Source organism: Salvelinus fontinalis, chromosome 22, assembly GCF_029448725.1.
Source record: "Salvelinus fontinalis isolate EN_2023a chromosome 22, ASM2944872v1, whole genome shotgun sequence".
In the NCBI taxonomy this organism is placed as follows: Eukaryota; Metazoa; Chordata; class Actinopteri; order Salmoniformes; family Salmonidae; genus Salvelinus; species Salvelinus fontinalis.
Genome location: NC_074686.1, coordinates 6,591,531 through 6,610,268, shown reverse-complemented (window position 1 = coordinate 6,610,268; position 18,738 = coordinate 6,591,531). Strand labels below are relative to the sequence as shown.

The 18,738-nt window shown below is 46.0% G+C and overlaps 1 protein-coding gene across 1 annotated transcript in view; it reads left to right on the top strand.

Annotated features, from left to right (window-relative positions):
• LOC129819458 (uncharacterized) overlaps positions 1–18,319 on the top strand; it is a 68,133-nt gene extending 49,814 nt beyond the window's left edge. The window contains exons 7-23 of the mRNA XM_055875773.1: positions 422–540; positions 2,526–2,742; positions 3,797–3,936; positions 4,114–4,240; positions 4,417–4,452; positions 4,580–4,719; positions 4,793–4,919; positions 9,746–9,909; positions 10,832–10,958; positions 11,175–11,210; positions 11,338–11,450; positions 12,218–12,347; positions 12,699–12,838; positions 12,930–13,053; positions 13,312–13,470; positions 13,977–14,136; positions 17,111–18,319. Of these exons, the coding sequence (XP_055731748.1) occupies positions 422–540; positions 2,526–2,742; positions 3,797–3,936; positions 4,114–4,240; positions 4,417–4,452; positions 4,580–4,719; positions 4,793–4,919; positions 9,746–9,909; positions 10,832–10,958; positions 11,175–11,210; positions 11,338–11,450; positions 12,218–12,347; positions 12,699–12,838; positions 12,930–13,053; positions 13,312–13,470; positions 13,977–14,136; positions 17,111–17,199 (2,148 nt within the window). The 3' untranslated portion in view covers positions 17,200–18,319. The remainder of the gene's footprint in view (positions 1–421; positions 541–2,525; positions 2,743–3,796; positions 3,937–4,113; positions 4,241–4,416; positions 4,453–4,579; positions 4,720–4,792; positions 4,920–9,745; positions 9,910–10,831; positions 10,959–11,174; positions 11,211–11,337; positions 11,451–12,217; positions 12,348–12,698; positions 12,839–12,929; positions 13,054–13,311; positions 13,471–13,976; positions 14,137–17,110) is intronic.
• The last annotated feature ends 419 nt before the right edge of the window (positions 18,320–18,738 follow it).

Here is an 18,738-nt window from a genome sequence, read left to right as displayed (position 1 = left end):
ACACAGCGCCGTAGTTAAGTTGCGTCACACTCTTTTTGCTGTTTGCTGCCTCCAGTGATTGAGGAAAGAGCTGGCTAGAGTTAGCCTGGTCATTAGATTAGTTTGTTCCTTTAATATACAGTAAGAAGTGGCGGGCGCTCAACAAACATGAGTCAACTGTGCAAACCAAAAAAGGACATCATCGTTGAAAAGAAACGGGCGCGAACCTCGGTCACCGTTTTAAAAACATGTTGTTTTATTTGAGCGACTATTAAAAAGCTTGACATTCCCTTTTACAATGGCCTTCGTCAGAACGTTTTCATGTACGTCAGAGATGTTGGCTAAAGCACAAACAAATCTAGCGTCCATGCTAGGATGGAGCGTGGTACAGTATGCTCTTTTAAGTTGAGCATCTCTTATGAAATGGTGCTGTCTTTTCCAGATGTTCATCTTTGACCAGCCAGGGATGTGTGGCCAGCGGATTGAGGTGCGGAGTGATGTCATTGATGCCACACCCTGGCAACTACAGGAGACCATCTCGATCAGGGTTGTCAGGGGAGGGTGAGTATTCAAATGCACGCTCGCTCGCTACTGTAGTTAGAACTGCTCATGGACTTTAGACTTGAGGGGATGCACACACCCACACACATGGGTATATGACATGCAGGGACACACACACACACAGTCAGTTGTGAACAGATAGACAGTGGATGTAATCACCTGTTCCAAAGCACCTTTATGTGCCCTGGAAAAAACACGGAGCCACGGAGAGAGAGAGTGTCATTGGTGCCTATATTTTACTGCCCCCAGCAGCAAACAAAATCAAAGGTCACACTTTTTCCTCGTGTCACATGTCACTTCCACATATTTGGCCCAACCTCAAAGCAAGAAACCATATTTAAACTATCCTGTCAAGATTATTAAAGTATCTCCAACGCTGCCAAATCATGTAGATCTTGAATGCCCCCTTATCACCCGCTGAGATACACGGAACTGAACACCAATGTCTGAAATTGGACACGCTTTAAGCAGTAATACACACACAGAACACACACACACACACACACACACACACACACACACACACGCACTAATCCATAGAATTATGATAAAGATAATTGTAGTATGATCTCAAACAAGTACCTAGTAGTAATACACACTATAATCATTTTATTAATCCAGAGAGGAAATGGATTATTTATTCTAGGAAATGGATCAAAGGCATGCAGTCCATCACCTGCACTGGGTGCGAGCGCTGTAGAGGGAATCTTTTACGTCTCTCACACCCATCCCTTTCTCTGTGCTGCTGTGACCTTTTTGAGGAGATCTTTGGAGAGAGGACTAAGATATTGGCATGTTCTATTGCAATATTTGCATATCTGTCTACCTGTCTCTCCCTCTTGTTATAATTTGCCTACTCTAAAATAAATAAATAGTCTCTCACAACCTATTACTGTGCACTTTCTTAGAATAAAAGGTCCTATCCAGACTTCGGTCGTCAGTTGAATGGTGTTTCCTCTGACACATTGGTGTGGCCGGCTTCCGGATTAAGCGGGCTGGTGTTAAGAAGCGCGGTTTGGGACCTCCAGCGGTCTTAAGGCATTGCATCGGCCCGCTTGAGGCGTCACTACAGCCCCGGGTTTGATCCCAGGCTGTGTCACAGCCGGCCGTGACTGGGAAACCCATGAGGCGGCACACAATTGGCCCAGGGTCATCCGGGTTATGGGGAGGGTTTGGCCAGCCGGGATTTCCTTGTCCCATCGCGCTCTAGCAACCCCTTGTGGCGGGCCGGGGGCCTGCAAGCTGATTTTGGTTGCCAGTTGTACAGTGTTTCCTCCAACACATTGGTGCGGCTGGCTTCTGGGTTAAGCGAGCAGTGTGTGAAGAAGCCGTGCGGCTTGGCAGGGTCGTGTTTTGTAGGATACATGGCTCTTGACCTTTGCCTCTTCTGAGTCCGTATGGGAGTTGCAGCGATGGGACAAGACTCTAACTACAAATTGGATATCACGAAAAAGGGGTAAAAGTTAAAAAATGTATTTAAAAAAAAAAATAATATAGAAGCATGGTGTGGCGGGTCATGTTTCGGATGACACATGACCCGACCTTCGTCTCTCCCGAGCTCTTTGGGGAGTTGCAGCGATAAGACAAGATCGCAATTGGATATCACGAAATTGGATATCACGAGAAAAAGGGCCCCCCCCCAAAAAAGGTGCTATCCAGAACCTAAAATGGTTATTCAACTATCCTCATGTCTTCCATGTAGAACCCATGATTATGAATTAATCAATATATTGTGAACACTTGCATAACTGGAGAGATATTTATACTTACCCTTTCATATCTTGGGCAGTGACACCCGTGCCATCCTCCATGTGCCAATGTAGAGATCTACTCGTGTCTGTTTGTTAGAGCAATGGTCAATATATTCCCCACCCGTGCCTGTTTAAATCACTACTGAAATAGGTCATGCATTGTGTTCAAATGAATCTTGTTCAGACCATGGACCCTTACTTCTCATTTTCCTGTCTTTCCATTCCTCTCTTCAGCTGGGTCTTGTATGAGAAGCCCAACTTCAAAGGGGAGAAGATAGCTCTGGACGAGGGGGACATAGAGCTCACCTACCCCTTCGACGCCCCTGAGGAGGACGAGGAACAACAACGGGAGCAAAATGGAGTGGACGGGCAGAAGGAGGGAGGAGAAGAAGTGGTGGAGGCCAAGTCGGCCAGGAGGTTCATCATAGGATCAGTACGAAGAGCAGTCAGGGTAAGAAGAAGAAGTCCCAGATTACTGTTATGATAAGCCATAGCGCATTGTTTCTCAAACCAGGCCTTTTTGAGTAGCTGCTAATTCCAAAGGCTTTAGGCATGTTGGGTTCTAAATTCTTGTACGAATCCAGTCAGACAGGAAGCTCAGGCTAGATTTTTTACACCCAAACTGGATGTTGCAGCTGCATAGCACACATACAATTCACACAAGCATATATTTATACCTTCCGATTAGGCGGATTCTTTGTTGCTGGGTAAGAACTGAGTCGGTTCCTCCTATCGGTATTATTATGGCCCAGTCCAGAACGTGTGTGTGTGTGTGTGTGTGTGTGTGTGTGTGTGTGTGTGTGTGTGTGTGTGTGTGTGTGTGTGTGTGTGTGTGTGTGTGTGTGTGTGTGTGTGTGTGTGTGTGTGTGTGTGTGTGTGTGTGTGTGTGTGAGAGAGATATACGTCTACAGTTGGAATATTGTTGAGATGGGCCTCTCTAGCCCCGCCCTCCCAGAGGTTTCTTCTCTCTACAACTGTTGTCCTCACCTCAATGTTGTACTCCACTCTACTCTCCCTGCCCTAGTTCCACAGGAACTAGCCTGCCCTTACCAGGAACTAGCCTGACCTTACCAGGAACTGAGACTCAACTGTGGCCCTTCACTTACCTCCATAGAAATATTAACATAAAACAATAACACATCTGGACATAGACACTTTCTGTACTCCCCTTGTCGCCGCATTAACACTTTCCAGCTCCAACATCATAGCCAATAACAATTACTACTAATAAGCGGATTATGCAATTATAAACAAACTCATTATGCAACTTAAACGGGCTCAAGACAAATAGTCAGGTTGATGGATGCCACAAGGCAAAAGTTATGCCACTCTGATTAGGTGTGGTTCAGTAGATGTGTTGACAGACTCTGGCACTCTTACGGATTGCTGCCTCGAAATGCCGTCCTCTTTGTTAGAGCCTGTATCACAAATGCGCTTCTCTCTGTGAAACTAGCGGCCCCTAGTGTCAAAGTACTATACTTGACATTTCTCTCTGCCCTCCACAGGACTACAGTGTGCCAGAGATCAGTCTGTTCCCAGAGGAGAATGCCGAGGGGAAGAAGGTGACCTTCAGAGACACGTCAGATGACGCCAGGATATTCGGCTTCCCCATCAAAGCCAACTCTATCATCATCAACGCTGGACTGTGAGTAACAGAGTCGGCTCTGCCAACTACTTTTCAGGAGGAAAAGGATAAACCTTTTATGAAAGTAGATGATTATATTTTTTTATATTGTTTATTTTGTCGACATAATGACATGGTTTTGTGAGGTCTGTCTTCTGTTATGATATCCCTGTTCTGATTTGGATTTTCTCTCTTCAGATGGCTGGTGTACCCTCAGCCTTTTTTCCAGGGCGTACCACGTGTCCTGGAGGTGGGGGGGTTCCCCAACCCTGCAGCCTGGGGCGTGGAACAACCCTACGTGGGCTCAGTGCACCCTCTCAAAATCGTAAGAATCCCCTCCACCTCCGGAACACCTTTCACCTTTCAAAAATTGTACAGGTTTAGATTTACTAGTAGATATAGTAGACTACACATTCCCATGCAACGTCATTTTACAGGGGAACAATGTATTACAGATTACATTTGTTAAGATTTCATTTAATATTTATATTTTTTTTACAGGGTGAACCGAGAGTGGAGAAACCCGGTGAGCCAAAGGTAAGAGATCCGGCAATGCTATGGCCATGATACGGAAATGAAGGTACAAGCCAATCAAACAATCAAATCAATTTAATTACACAAACGCAAAGCAAATGATGCGTGTTTTTCCCTGTCGTTTTTCCAGCTGGTGCTGTATGACAAGCCTTACTTCACTGGGAAGAAGAGGACGATCTACACCAACATGAGAGACTTCATGACCAGACTGGATAGGCAGCAGACTGCCTTCATGTACAGCCCTGGATCCATCCAAGTACAGGGAGGCTGGTGAGTAAACTGTGCGTGTGCGTGTGAGTGTCTTACTTCCTGCATCTCATCCTCTGTCTCCCTGTACTTGTAGCTGGGTGGGCTATGAGAAGGAGGGTTTCCGAGGCCATCAGTATCTGTTGGAGGAGGGAGAGTACCACGACTGGAGGGTGTGGGGGGGCTGCGATGCCGAGCTGCGCTCTGTCAGAGTCATACGAGCGGTGAGTGGGCCATACCATCACGTAACACCCCCATCTCTGTCAGGACCTTGTATCCAGCTGCTGCAAGAATGATCATGTCCTAACTGGCATGTTTATCATACACTGGTGAAAGCTGTGCTCCCTTATTGATGTCACTTGTTAAAACCACTTCCATCGGTATAGATGAAGGGTATGAGACGAGTTAACACTGGAACCGCTGGGTGTCGATGGACGCCTCCCTTCAAGCTAATGAGCAGTCATTCTGATTACAACATTCTAACAGTTTAACATTTAGAATTTGTATTTTATTTCAAATAACACAATAGCATTTTCATTAGTTTGTTACTGTAGGCTATATGTAAAAAATTAAATAAAATAAAAAGTGAAACGTGTTCAATCCATTTTATTCACGGAGTGCGTTTGTTACAACAGAACGCATATGTGTTTGAACACGGTAACAGCTTCTTTTTATAACGACAAGTCAAATACCCCGACCACCAAGAAGCGTGGTCAAATGATGAAAACATCAGTAGCCTAAACATTATAAGCACCAAGTGGCCTTGATAAATAGGGAAAATCGACACAAAATATATAATGGCATTATAATGAATGTAAGTGTCGATATGACTGCAGTCAAAAATAGTCCGTTATTGTCAGCTCGTGCTTATGTTGTGTGCGTCTTCACGCAATGGCATCGGTTGGATTTCGTTTAGCTGTTACTCCTTGTCCCAACAGTTGGCACAAATCTTCATAACAATCACTTGCTTGACACATACTTTTGTTTGCTTGTAGTGTGTACTAGTCGCCTGTTTTCTCTTTGTGTCCCGTGGTCTTGTCATTCTTCAGCCCTGTTGTGGAGTACAACAGCTGTGCAGGCGCCTTATTTTGTGCAGAGGGAGGGAGCTCCCGTCTCACTTTGTTCACGGTGCCGGCCAGACTAGTTTTCTTTGCAAGCAAGTCGCTTGCCAATGACAGTGAAGAAATTCTCCCCTTACCAATGTAAGGTTCCACAAGCCTCTCAACCACATTTTCGGACACTCACGCCTGCTGCCCGACGTGGATATTTTCCCAGAGATTGAAAGCCGTTCAGCATGTACAATTACGCACGCTGTCGCTGTGCAGCTAACTCCAATGTAGGCCAGAGTAGACTGATAAAACCGCTTGGATTCAGTGGATTGATATAGGGTAGATACCATTTAAGATTAGAATTAGACTGGATCAATACAATAGAATGGCCCGTCCTGTTCTTCATTCACTATTATGCTTCTCCCCATCATACTTTACTTCATTTATTTAATCTGTTATATGTGTGAAATTAGTTTCGGTATAGTTCAGTTTCAAGGCAATTGTCCGGGGGATTATCAACTGGGTACTGCACTTCCAACCGTTGGAAGAAGGAGTGGAGTAGGCCCTCCTGTCGGGAGAAGGAGTGGAGCAGGCCCTCCTGTCGGGAGAAGGAGTGGAGCAGGCCCTCCTGTCGGGAGAAGGAGTGGAGCAGGCCCTACTGTTGGGAGAAGGAGTGGAGCAGGCCCTACTGTCGGGAGAAGGAGTGGAGCAGGCCCTACTGTCGGGAGAAGGAGTGGAGCAGGCCCTACTGTTGGGAGGAGCGGAGCAGGCCCTACTGTTGGGAGAAGGAGCGGAGCGGGCCCTACTGTTGGGAGAGGGAGCGGAGCGGGCCCTACTGTCGGGAGAAGGAGCGGAGCGGGCCCTACTGTCGGGAGAAGGAGCGGAGCGGGCCCTACTGTCGGGAGAAGGAGCGGAGCGGGCCCTACTGTCGGGAGAAGGAGCGGAGCGGGCCGTACTGTTGGGAGAAGGAGCGGAGCGGGCCCTACTGTCGGGAGAGGGAGCGGAGCGGGCCCTACTGTCGGGAGAAGGAGCGGAGCGGGCCCTACTGTCGGGAGAAGGAGCGGAGCGGGCCCTACTGTCGGGAGAAGGAGCGGAGCGGGCCCTACTGTCGGGAGAAGGAGCGGAGCGGGCCCTACTGTCGGGAGAAGGAGCGGAGCGGGCCCTACTGTCGGGAGAAGGAGCGGAGCGGGCCCTACTGTCGGGAGAAGGAGCGGAGCGGGCCCTACTGTCGGGAGAAGGAGCGGAGCGGGCCCTACTGTCGGGAGAAGGAGCGGAGCGGGCCCTACTGTCGGGAGAAGGAGCGGAGCGGGCCCTACTGTCGGGAGAAGGAGCGGAGCGGGCCCTACTGTCGGGAGAAGGAGCGGAGCGGGCCCTACTGTCGGGAGAAGGAGCGGAGCGGGCCCTACTGTCGGGAGAAGGAGCGGAGCGGGCCCTACTGTCGGGAGAAGGAGCGGAGCGGGCCCTACTGTCGGGAGAAGGAGCGGAGCGGGCCCTACTGTCGGGAGAAGGAGCGGAGCGGGCCCTACTGTCGGGAGAAGGAGCGGAGCGGGCCCTACTGTCGGGAGAAGGAGCGGAGCGGGCCCTACTGTCGGGAGAAGGAGCGGAGCGGGCCCTACTGTCGGGAGAAGGAGCGGAGCGGGCCCTACTGTCGGGAGAAGGAGCGGAGCGGGCCCTACTGTCGGGAGAAGGAGCGGAGCGGGCCCTACTGTCGGGAGAAGGAGCGGAGCGGGCCCTACTGTCGGGAGAAGGAGCGGAGCGGGCCCTACTGTCGGGAGAAGGAGCGGAGCGGGCCCTACTGTCGGGAGAAGGAGCGGAGCGGGCCCTACTGTCGGGAGAGGGAGCGGAGCGGGCCCTACTGTCGGGAGAGGGAGCGGAGCGGGCCCTACTGTCGGGAGAGGGAGCGGAGCGGGCCCTACTGTCGGGAGAGGGAGCGGAGCGGGCCCTACTGTCGGGAGAGGGAGCGGAGCGGGCCCTACTGTCGGGAGAGGGAGCGGAGCGTTCCCTACTGTCGGGAGAGGGAGCGGAGCGGGCCCTACTGTCGGGAGAGGGAGCGGAGCGGGCCCTTCTGTCGGGAGAGGGAGCGGAGCGGGCCCTACTGTCGGGAGAAGGAGCGGAGCGGGCCCTACTGTCGGGAGAAGGAGCGGAGCGGGCCCTACTGTCGGGAGAAGGAGCGGAGCGGGCCCTACTGTCGGGAGACATGCCCTCCTAAAACAGAACTCCAGTTCTGTTTGTGATATTAAGATTTTAACAATGGCAGTGTGTTGTATAGACTTATTTAGGAAAAGTCAATGACAGAGCATGACACCAAAAAAACACAAAAAATCACGAGCAGTCAAAATTACTACTTTAGCGGTTCTCGTGTTAAAGAAGGATTTTTAAGCCTTGAGACAATTGAGACATGGATTGTGTATTTGTGCCATTCACAGAGTGAATGGGCAAGAGGAAATTTAAGTGGTTTGTGTCAAGAACTGCAATGATGCTGGGTCTTTCACACATCAGTTTCCCGTGTGTATCAAGAATGGTCCACCACCCAAAGGACATCCAGCCAACTTGACACAACTGTGGGAAACATTGGGCCAGCATCCCTGTGGAACGCTTTCGACACCTTGTAGATTCCATGCCCTGACGAATTGAGGCTATTCTAAATGGGTGCAGCTCAAACCTCAATATTAGGAGTGAGTGAGCGAGAAGGTCATGGCACCGGGGTCACATTAACTTTCATAAATCTGCATTTTCTGCCTTTTGAAATCATTTCATCTGAGTTTCATAATGGAGGTCAGTATATTTCATCCGAGTGCAACTGTTGCACAAAACTAGTCCTTTTCCGTTCATGATTTGGAGCGAATCCTGACTGAAGCTGAGCAGAATTTACAGTAAGAAGCATTTTAGATCTGCGTTTACAAAATGCATCAAGATATTTTTTCTGCGTTTTATCTTTTCTTTTCTGCGTAAAAAGCGGAAACGCGACTCCTGTGTCATGTGGTTTACGTCGTTTTCATGCTCATCAAACCATTCAACCATTGACCATTTGTGCCCTGTGGATGGGGGCATTGTCATACTATGGGGGCATAGCCATGGTAGCCAAAATAATGCTCTACCCAGCATTTTTATATATGCCCCTAAGCATGACGGGATGTTAATTTCTTAGTTAACTCACTCACAACTGTGTAGAAGCACCACCTTGTGCTGGGGACAATAAAAGGCAACTCTAAAATGTGCAGTTTTGTCACAACACAATGCCACAGATGTCTTGAGTTGAGGGAGCGTGCAATTGGCATGCTGATTGCAGGAATGTCCACCGGAACTGTTGCCAGAGAATTTCATGTTCATTTCTCTACCATAAGCCACCTCCAACGTCATTCTAGAGAATTTAGCAGTACGTCCAACCGGCCTCACAACCGCTGACCACATCTAACCACACTAGCCTAGGACCTCCAAAGCCTGCTTCTTCACCTGCGGGATCATCTGAGACCAGCCACCTGGACAGCTGATGAAACTGAGGAGTATTTCTGTCTGTAATAAAGCTAACTCAGTTTAGCATTTACTCAAATTGTTGAGTAAATGCGGGATACAAAGAAAATATAAACGCAACAATTTCAAGTGTTTCCATTATTTTGGCAGTGTTATATCTAGATGACCCAGGCACAGGGACATACTCAGGTTAGGCTTTTGGATTGGGGTTAGGATTCATATCTAGAATTAACTTGTCCCCTGTTGCCATAGAGCAGCGTGGCCATTCACTCAAAAACAAATGTAGTTCCATTGAACTAATCAGTGTGAAATACTTTTGACCAGAAACGGAAACAACAGATGGCATCTATACGGACAGTGGAACACACCACATCAAGACCTCACTGTGTCTGTGGGCGCCAGCGTGCTTACTGTAGCTATTCCTTTCCTGCTGGTTAAGTTTAGGATGTAGCTGGTCCTAGATCTGTGCCTAAAGACAACTCCTACCTGGAGCCACAGCATGTGACCTCTGACCCCTCTGTCCCCTGTAGGACCTGACGGAGCCCATGCTGGTGATGTATGAGCAGCCAGACGAGGAGGAGGAGGAGGGGATGGTGGAGCAGGAGAACACCTTTGAGGTGACCAAAGCCATTCCTGACGTGGAGCTGTTTGGTTTCCACACCACCACGCGCTCCATCCAGGTCCTCAGTGGAGCGTAAGTACACGTGCTTGTGACGAGCAGCGTTATAGTCTAACAGGGTAGAGTCTAGTGTTATATGCAAGGGTGAAAGTAGAAGACATTTCTTCCCGGTATTGGACCTCCTGTATTTTTTTATGGGCCTAATCATAGAGTTCTATATTGAACCCCTATTAATTCAATAGGATCTCTGTGGGTTCTAGTCCTAAAGATTTGTCATTTAACTTTTAGAATGTGTAACCTTTTTATTGTGGCATAAACACAACCAGTCGTGATGTTTCCATCTGATTTGTCAAACAATCACTTCAAAGGGCTTCTTTACGAGGCTACTCGCGCACGTTCTTCCACTGGCAACATATTTCCTGCCTCCAACCAGTGGTGAATGTAAAGAGCCATCCTGTCACACAAAACAGCACAAAGTGTAATGACGTTGGTGACTGTCATTGGGCCAGGATGTATAAGTCCACTGCTGTCCACTCTGTGTCAGCAACTCGTCTCTGCCGTGGCAAAGTGTCCGCGTTCTCGTCGACCACATCGCATTTTGGATCGTACAGTTTTCTTTTCATTATTATGATATAGGCTCACGATTAACCGGTACAGCGTGCCCCCGCTATGTATTTTGGGCGGGAAGTTGTACCGGATCGTACCACCTTACTTTCACCCCTGCTTTATATAGTAATAGCATAGTAATGACTGATATAATGCTTGTGTGAGGCCTGATAAGTTAATAAGAATATGATCATCACTAGAGCCAATATAGATATGGCTCTGATAATAACTTGATCCTGGCTGATAAGTTAATAAGAATGTGATCATATTTGATAATAGCTGGATTTTATTACATTGTAGGCATAATAAATTGAACACAAGGTCCCTGCAACAGTGAATGGAGGATGTTAGAGTATTAGTGGAGGTTGGACTCTGTTGTTCTCTCCTCCAGATGGATCGCCTACTCTCACGTGGACTTCTCTGGTGACCAGTATATCCTGGAGAAAGGTTTCTACAGTAACTCTGCTGACTGGGGCTCTACAGACAACCGCATCTGCTCTGTCCAGCCCATCCTACAGGTGAGTAGGAGCCTGGAGACTCTTTTCTACCGGAGTTGACAGTGGAGAGACGCAAACAGACGGGGCAAATGAACTGGGAGAACACCCGCGCTGTTTCGTTGCTCCTTCAATGTTCTAATGTTTTGATCGCTTTGTCAGCCTGAGGGAAATATGAAAAGGATGTTTGACATTTTCGATGTTTACTCCGTGCACTCAGTTGTTGTGTGTCTGTTTCAGGCTCCGAGCGAAAACCAGGGCAACGTCAGAAGAGAGGTGAGACACCTTGCGCAATCGTATATCCTTCTGCAGTCACGCGATCTCTTTTCACTTGGAACTATGTCTACGGTAATTGTGACCAATTTTTAACTCTTTCTTCCTTCGCTGTCCCTGTCCTTCTCAGGTGATGCTGTACACGGAGCCAGATTTCCAGGGTGAATGCCATCTGTGTGACAAGAACCAGGAGTCCCTCTCTGACAAGCTCATCGCCAAGTCCTTCAGAGTGGTGGGAGGAAGGTGGGCCGAGACCAACACACACAGAGCTAACATTCTGGCAGTAGCCAAAGAGAGGAAACCATGAAGGAGAATTCAGGAGGTTACACAGGCTTAGTGCACTCTTTGAATTAAAGGTGCTATCTAGAACAAAAAATTGTTATTTGGTTGTCCCCATAGGAGAACCCTTTCAGGATCTCCTTTTGGTTCCAGGTAGAATCCTTTTGGGTTCCATAAAGAACCCTTTCCACAGAGGGTTATACATGGATCCCAAAAGAGTTCTACCTGGAACCAAAAAGTGTTCCACCTAGAACCAAAGAGTTCTCCAATAGGGACAGCCGCAGAATCCTTTAGTGACCCTTTTTTCTAAGAGTGTGGAGATTCATCTTGTTGTTGTTGCCCCGGAAAAATACCTCATTCATCTTGTCAAGGGCTTGATGATTAGTTGACAAGTAGAATCCGGTGTGCTTCGTCGGCTGCCACAACTGTGTACTGTTGGGGGTCCTCGAAGACCAGAGTTGAGAAACAGTGGGATGGAGGACTTATAAGAGATGAGCCATCACATATACGTACACACACACACACCAAGTGTAGTTGACAAAGGTCTGAGAGGGAAAAATGTAGAATTAGGAGCGATGGAAGGATACACAGGCTTAGAGGAGATTTAGAGGATGGTATGGAGTGATGAAGGGCCTATAGACGAGCCAGCAAATTATTATCACTGTACTGATGAGTATGTGGGGTTAGTAAATGGGTTTTAAATGGGTTTTGTGTGCTCCTCTGTGTTCCAGTTGGGTGGTGTACGAGGGCCGTGAGTATTCAGGGAACCTGTACATCCTGTCAGAAGGAGACTACCCCAACTTCACCAGCATGGGCTGTCCTCCGAACTGTGTCATACGCTCGCTGAAGACTGTCCCGCTGGTAAGAACAATCCTCGTATCCTCGTCCCACTCGTATATAGACTGGCCTTTTCCCCTCCCTCTCACCATCACATTTCACTGTGTCTGTCTGTCTCTCACCATTTTATTTTCAATCACTTAAGGAATCAATTTGTTCATCATAGTATTTCGGTATGTTTGGCTTAATGCTCCCAGCCTTCTCTCTCCCCCTCCTCTTCCCCATAGCCTGACCCACTGTAACACTGCGCCAGCCTATTCAACCTAATGTTTGTGTATATCGGAGGGGTTGGGGGGGGAAAAAGCAGAAGACATCCCGTGTGGACTAATAAAGCCTATCTTAACACTGTGTATCTTAATCCCCTTGTTTCCCCAGGTATTCTCAGTGCCCTCCATCTCTCTGTTTGGTCTGGAGTGTTTGGAGGGCAGGGAGATCACAGTGGACACCGAGGTGGTCAATATGCTGGAGGAGGGCTACAACAACCATCTACTCTCTGTCAGAGTCAACCGAGGCTGGTGAGTGTGCGCGCGTGTGTTATTCTGAGTGTTGACATTCTGTGATCTTGTTTAACTCTCTCACCCGATACCTCACTTGCGCTCTTTACAGCTGGGTGCTGTGTGAGCACAGTAACTACAGGGGGCGCCAGTTCCTATTAGAACCCATTGAAATCACCAACTGGCCCAAGTTCAGTCAGCTTCTCACCATTGGCTCAATGTACCCAGTACGACAGGTTCGTATCCCACTCTACTTCTTTACTTCATTCCAGTTATAATACACTGTAAGATAAAACATTTTTTTTGCTTAGAATAGTGATACTGACTAAATCACTGCCGTTGAGTCAGTTGAACATTTTCTACATAGATACCTCATTTATTATAAGCCTTATAATAAGACATCATAAAATCTCATCCATGCTTATACAAAGTTATGAAGCCCTTTTACGCCACTTCTATTTGCTTTGACATGTGACTGTTTCCACGCCCTGCAGAAGCGGCGCTTCTTCCGCATCAAGAGCAAGGAGCGAGGTCACTTCCTGTCCATCCAGGGCGGCGTAGAGGAAATGAAGTCAGGACGCGTGGTGGTGATCGAGCAGGTGGAGGGCATGAGCGACATCTGGTTCTACCAGGAGGGCCTCATCAAGAACAAGGTATTACTTACAAGGAATAAAGTTCCTGAACTTTTTTTCCCCCAAAATGTTCTTTATTCTTATGATCATTTTCTTTCACCTTTACTGAGGAACCCCTGAGACTCCCTCGCACAACCCCATGGGTTCCCGGATTACAGTTCTGAAGAGCTGCATTTTTACTGTAAAAAAATAAATAAAAAATCATTTGATACCATCCTGGCACTTGATTGATACATTTATCAATTATATCAATCACAATTATTGATTGATTGACCATAGAGGGCTCACACCTGTTTGTCCAGGTAGACATTAGTCTCTGATTAAAAGGCAAAGATGGACACTGGCATACACTGTAGCCCTTGAGGAGTTTCACACCCCTGGTCTTAGATTCACATATACATTGACTGTCGAACAATCTGCTAGTCCTATAGTAATCAAAATAATTATGGAAGGTTATTGTGCCTTTCCACTGAAAACAAAGAGAGTTGACCAGAGTTCTACATTTTCTTATGTCCGTCTTTCTCTAGTTGGCTCCTACTATGAGCCTGCAGGTGATGGGGAATGTGGAGGCGGGGGCGAAAGTGGTGCTGTGGTCAGAGGCCCGGCAACCTGTCCAGAACTGGTCAGCCCAGATGAGAGGCACCATCCCCAGCCTTACCTTCCCTGGTATGGTGTTGGACATCAAGGGTGAGACACTACTGTCATCTTAGGAGGGAATTGATAGGAACTACACACATGATTTGTGCTTTCATGCAATAACAATAGGCTATTGTGGCTATTTGAGCATAATGTAGGCCTACCAACAAAACCAATGTCTACTTGCATGTGACTTTTAATAACGTTTTTACATTATGAAGGGCTTGACATTAATTCATTATTTTTTACTTGGTCTATAACATTATGGGCCAAACAGGTGACTGTAAATTGCGTTGTGTTGTGTATGATGCAAGAAACCACTTTACAAAATAAAAGTCATTATTATTAACATACAGAGAATCAGACAGAGTAGGCTGCCCATTGGCTTATTTGCACATTCAAGCCTGTCTCAAAATACAACACTGCCCCTTTAATGAAGCTTTTTACGTGACTAGCTTTTCAAAGACAGCTTGAACTGTAGCCTACACATTTTGTGCTCTTGTAGGCAGCAGTAACTCCCCATTGCTGACCTATACTTATCTATACTGAACAAAATGAGACCTTTTCCGTTCATGATTTGGAGCGAACCCTGACTGAAGCTGAGCAGAATTTACAATAAGAAGCATTTTAGACCTGTGTTGCCTTTTCTGCGTGAAAAACACAAAGGCGACTCCTGTGTCATATGGTTGACATCGTTTTCATGCTCGTCAAACCATTCAACCACTTGTGCCCTGTGGATGGGGGCATTGTCATCCTATGGGGGCATAGCCATGGTAGCCAAAATAAATACATGACTGCAAGAACACAGTGCCCTCCATCATTCTTAAATGGAAGAGGTTTGGAACCACCAAAACTCTTCCTAGGGCTGGCCGCCCGGCCAAATTGTGCAAACCGGGGAGGAGGGCCTTACCGGGAAGAGGGCTTGTCACTCTGTCAGAGCTCCAGAGTTCCTGTGTGGAGATGGTGTCGTGGAAAATCATCTCAGAAATATAACGCTTTATCAGAACTTGTAAATTCAATCATGCTCTTTATTACAATTGTACAGCCATCTGGAATGTCCGCGGAACCCCCACCGCGAAACCCCCCCCTCAGAAGTCCAGTCCTTTATATTTATACCCACATAGTATTGTCCGTCCCCTATGACGTCATTCCCCACCATCTGCCTTCAATCAGTTTATAATGGTGGCCGGACCCTCCCTTTACCACTAAATCAATGCACTCTTTGTGCCCCCCCCCCCTCTCTAGGGCATCCAATTGCTTATAGGCGTCTATGTGTCTGGTCAGTTTCACTCAAATGGAATCAGCAGACTATGTGTTTCTTGTTCATTAGTGTCCAGCCATCTCAGGCATATTTCTCTGGTATGTATGCTTTTCTAGTGGAATGAGTAGACTATATTTCTAGTGGGTCTAAGTGCCCTAAACACATATTTCTCTGACATGTGTATCTCTTTAAAGAATCAGCAGACTGTGTGTCTAGTGTCCAATTTCTTTAAGCGCCTATCTGTCTGACAGCATAATGGAGAATCTACAAGGGTCAGAGGGTCAGAACGTCCCTTAGTAGATTTCCATTACCACGGTCTCATGATCTATGTTACCATGTGGTTTGTTACTTTAATGTTCAGCTATCTTTAATATTTATATGTTATCCATGTATTTTATGTTACTACTACATCATCTGCTAATCTTTGGTTTCCTGTATTTACCAGAATGGCAAACACACTCACATCTGCCTTCTTATACTATTTACCTATCTATTGTTTAATAGTGTGATATCTACCTACATATGTCACTTACTCCTACAATGGTTGTCCTTCTGGAAGGTTCTCCTATCTCTGCAGCACTCCACCAATCAGGCTTTAATGGTAGAGTGGCCAGACAGAAGCCAGTCCACAGTAAAAGGCACATGACAGCCTGCTTGGAGTTTGCCAAAAGGCACCTAAAGGCCTCTCAGACCATGAGGAAACAAAAACGATGTCATCCATTTTAGAATAAGGCTGTAACATAACAAAATGTGGAAATAGTCAAGGGGTCTGAATACTTCCCCGAATGCACTGAGCTGAAATAAAAGATACCAGAATTTTTCCATAAGCCCAAAAGCTTATTTCTCTCAAATATTGTGCACAAATTTGTTTACATCCCTGTTAGTGAGCATTTACAATTTTACAGTTTACAATTGGCTCATTCATCCCCCTCCTCTCCCCTGTAACTATTCCCCAGGTCGTTGCTGCAAATGAGAACGTGTTCTCAGTCTACTTACCTGGTAAAATAACGGTAAAATGAAAAAAATGTCTCCTTTGCCAAGATAATCCATCCACCTGACAGTTGTGGCATATCAAGAAGCTGATTAAACAGCATGATCATTACACAGCTGCACCTGATGCAGTTTTGTCACACAACACAATGCCACAGATGTGTCAAGTTTTGAGGGAGCGTGCAATTGGCAGGAATGTCCACAATATTTTTTTTAAGTTGTTTTATTCAGTGTATATAACTGGGCTAATAACTCGATAGCTAGCATAGAATATCAACAAATGTACACACGCACTGATCTGAAAAGCACATTCACTTGCAGGTGATTGAAAGACTGCTCGTGGGCTACCCCCGCCAATACAATTCTACTCTGTTGCTCTCTGGCTCTGCCTTCAATACAATCACAGACTCAATCTTGTAAAGTTACATATATTTCAGTTTGTTGCATTGAAAAGGGGCTGTATAATGTTGATTCAATCACAGAAAAAACATTGATTTATATCACAAAAACTAATGGGGTGAACTCAGTGAAGTTGAAATGTCTTGCATCTCTGCACGGCCTGGCCTTTCTTCTGGAGGAGGTGGACGGCAGCTTAGAGGGAACATTGCTTACCCCCCTGTATTTATGGGATGTGATGTGCACAACATATATAGGAAGTAAAGTCTACTGATAAGATATAGATGTATTAAATAGGCATGTTTGATTCCAAAATTAATAATCACATTACTTATTGATAAGCATGCTATAAATGAATGATATAATTGTATCTCTCAGGTGGCAAGCAGTACGACAGAGACCATGTGGTGATTTTACCAGAGAGCGAGGAGAGGCCTTGCCAACAGTGGGAGTTGGAGCTGCTATAACCTTCCAAGAACCTTCCCTCAACCCACACCCTTCACCCGCTCCTCCAATACAATACGTTGCAATATCACCAACCCTCTCAGAACTCCTGCTTTTCAGTCTGTGGAGATGGACATTAGGAAGCACCACAGACTTAGCCTTGTCATCACCAGGCACCCGCAAGATGTTCTGAGGACGTCTTCATTGCAGTTAAATGGATTTTCCTTTCATTCCGTGAAAAAACCCTACGAGGATGATTATTTCTTGGCTCGACGTGAGGACCGCAGCATACGAACGACTCGACAATAAACAACCAGTGCCTTTTGAATCAACCGGAGAGGATGAGAAGGATAATGCTTCACCCCCCCCCCCCCACTCTCCTTAAATATGTATATTTGGATTATTCTATTTACAGACATTCTACCCTATCATATTCTTCCTTGACTTGGATGGTATGACCCGGCTTACCCACACACACAGTAGTGGACTTAACCATTCACTTGAACTCACCAATGATTATTGGGAAGGTCAAAGTTACATCTACTAAATGGTACATTATCTGTGGCTATATGCAGTATATTTAAGATGGATTCATAAAGGAAGCCATGTCTATGCAAGTTATTTTCTGAATTGACTTTGGTTGTATTTTGTTTGACTATACAATGTACTACGTTTTGGGAAAACATTGGATGGGAAGTGTATTCTTGATGCAGTATAATACATACACAATACATATAATAATGTATGATGTAGTATAATACATACACAATACATATAATAATGTATGATGCAGTATAATACATACACAATACATATAATAATGTATGATGCAGTATAATACATACACAATACATATAATAATGTATGATGCAGTGCAATGACCCTGTGGGCTTTTATGCAGTTCTTCTCTCATGCTACAAGTATGTTCATCAAGTTGGTGTTTCTATTCCACTATGGTATTACTTCTGTACTTGCATAGATATTAATCATACGTTGCCGTTCACTGTCAACATACGTGTTGCTCTATTTGTTATATAACACCAAATGCCTTGCTTCTCTGTGCATTCTTTTATACCAAAAATATGTGAATGGAAATAAACGTGGTTTTTAAATATCAAGTTTAAATAAAACATATCAATTGTTGTTCATCTGAAATGTGTCTTGTCCTTTCATAGATATTCAATTATAGATCAGCTACAGTATACTGTCATGTATTCTGTGTCGTCCAGGGCTTTCACATGTTTTTATAATACAGATCGGTCAGGGGTGAGCAGTGGTACCGTGTCTGACCGTCATCTAGATTGGCTATCAGGATTCACACAGACGTAATCTAGAAACACTGAGCAAGCCGTCCTGAATACCATGGTGATGTGCGTACAAGATACAGGACTGTTAAGAGTGAGGCGAGTCAACTGATAGTATAGTATGTGGCCCTACTCTGTACAAGTACATACTTGTAGCTCCAGGTTAAATGCATAGGTTTGATTAGTAGTCTAATCCTTCACAAAAAGGCACATCTCAGGCCTGCATTTATACATACAGTACAATGAACTAAATGGCAA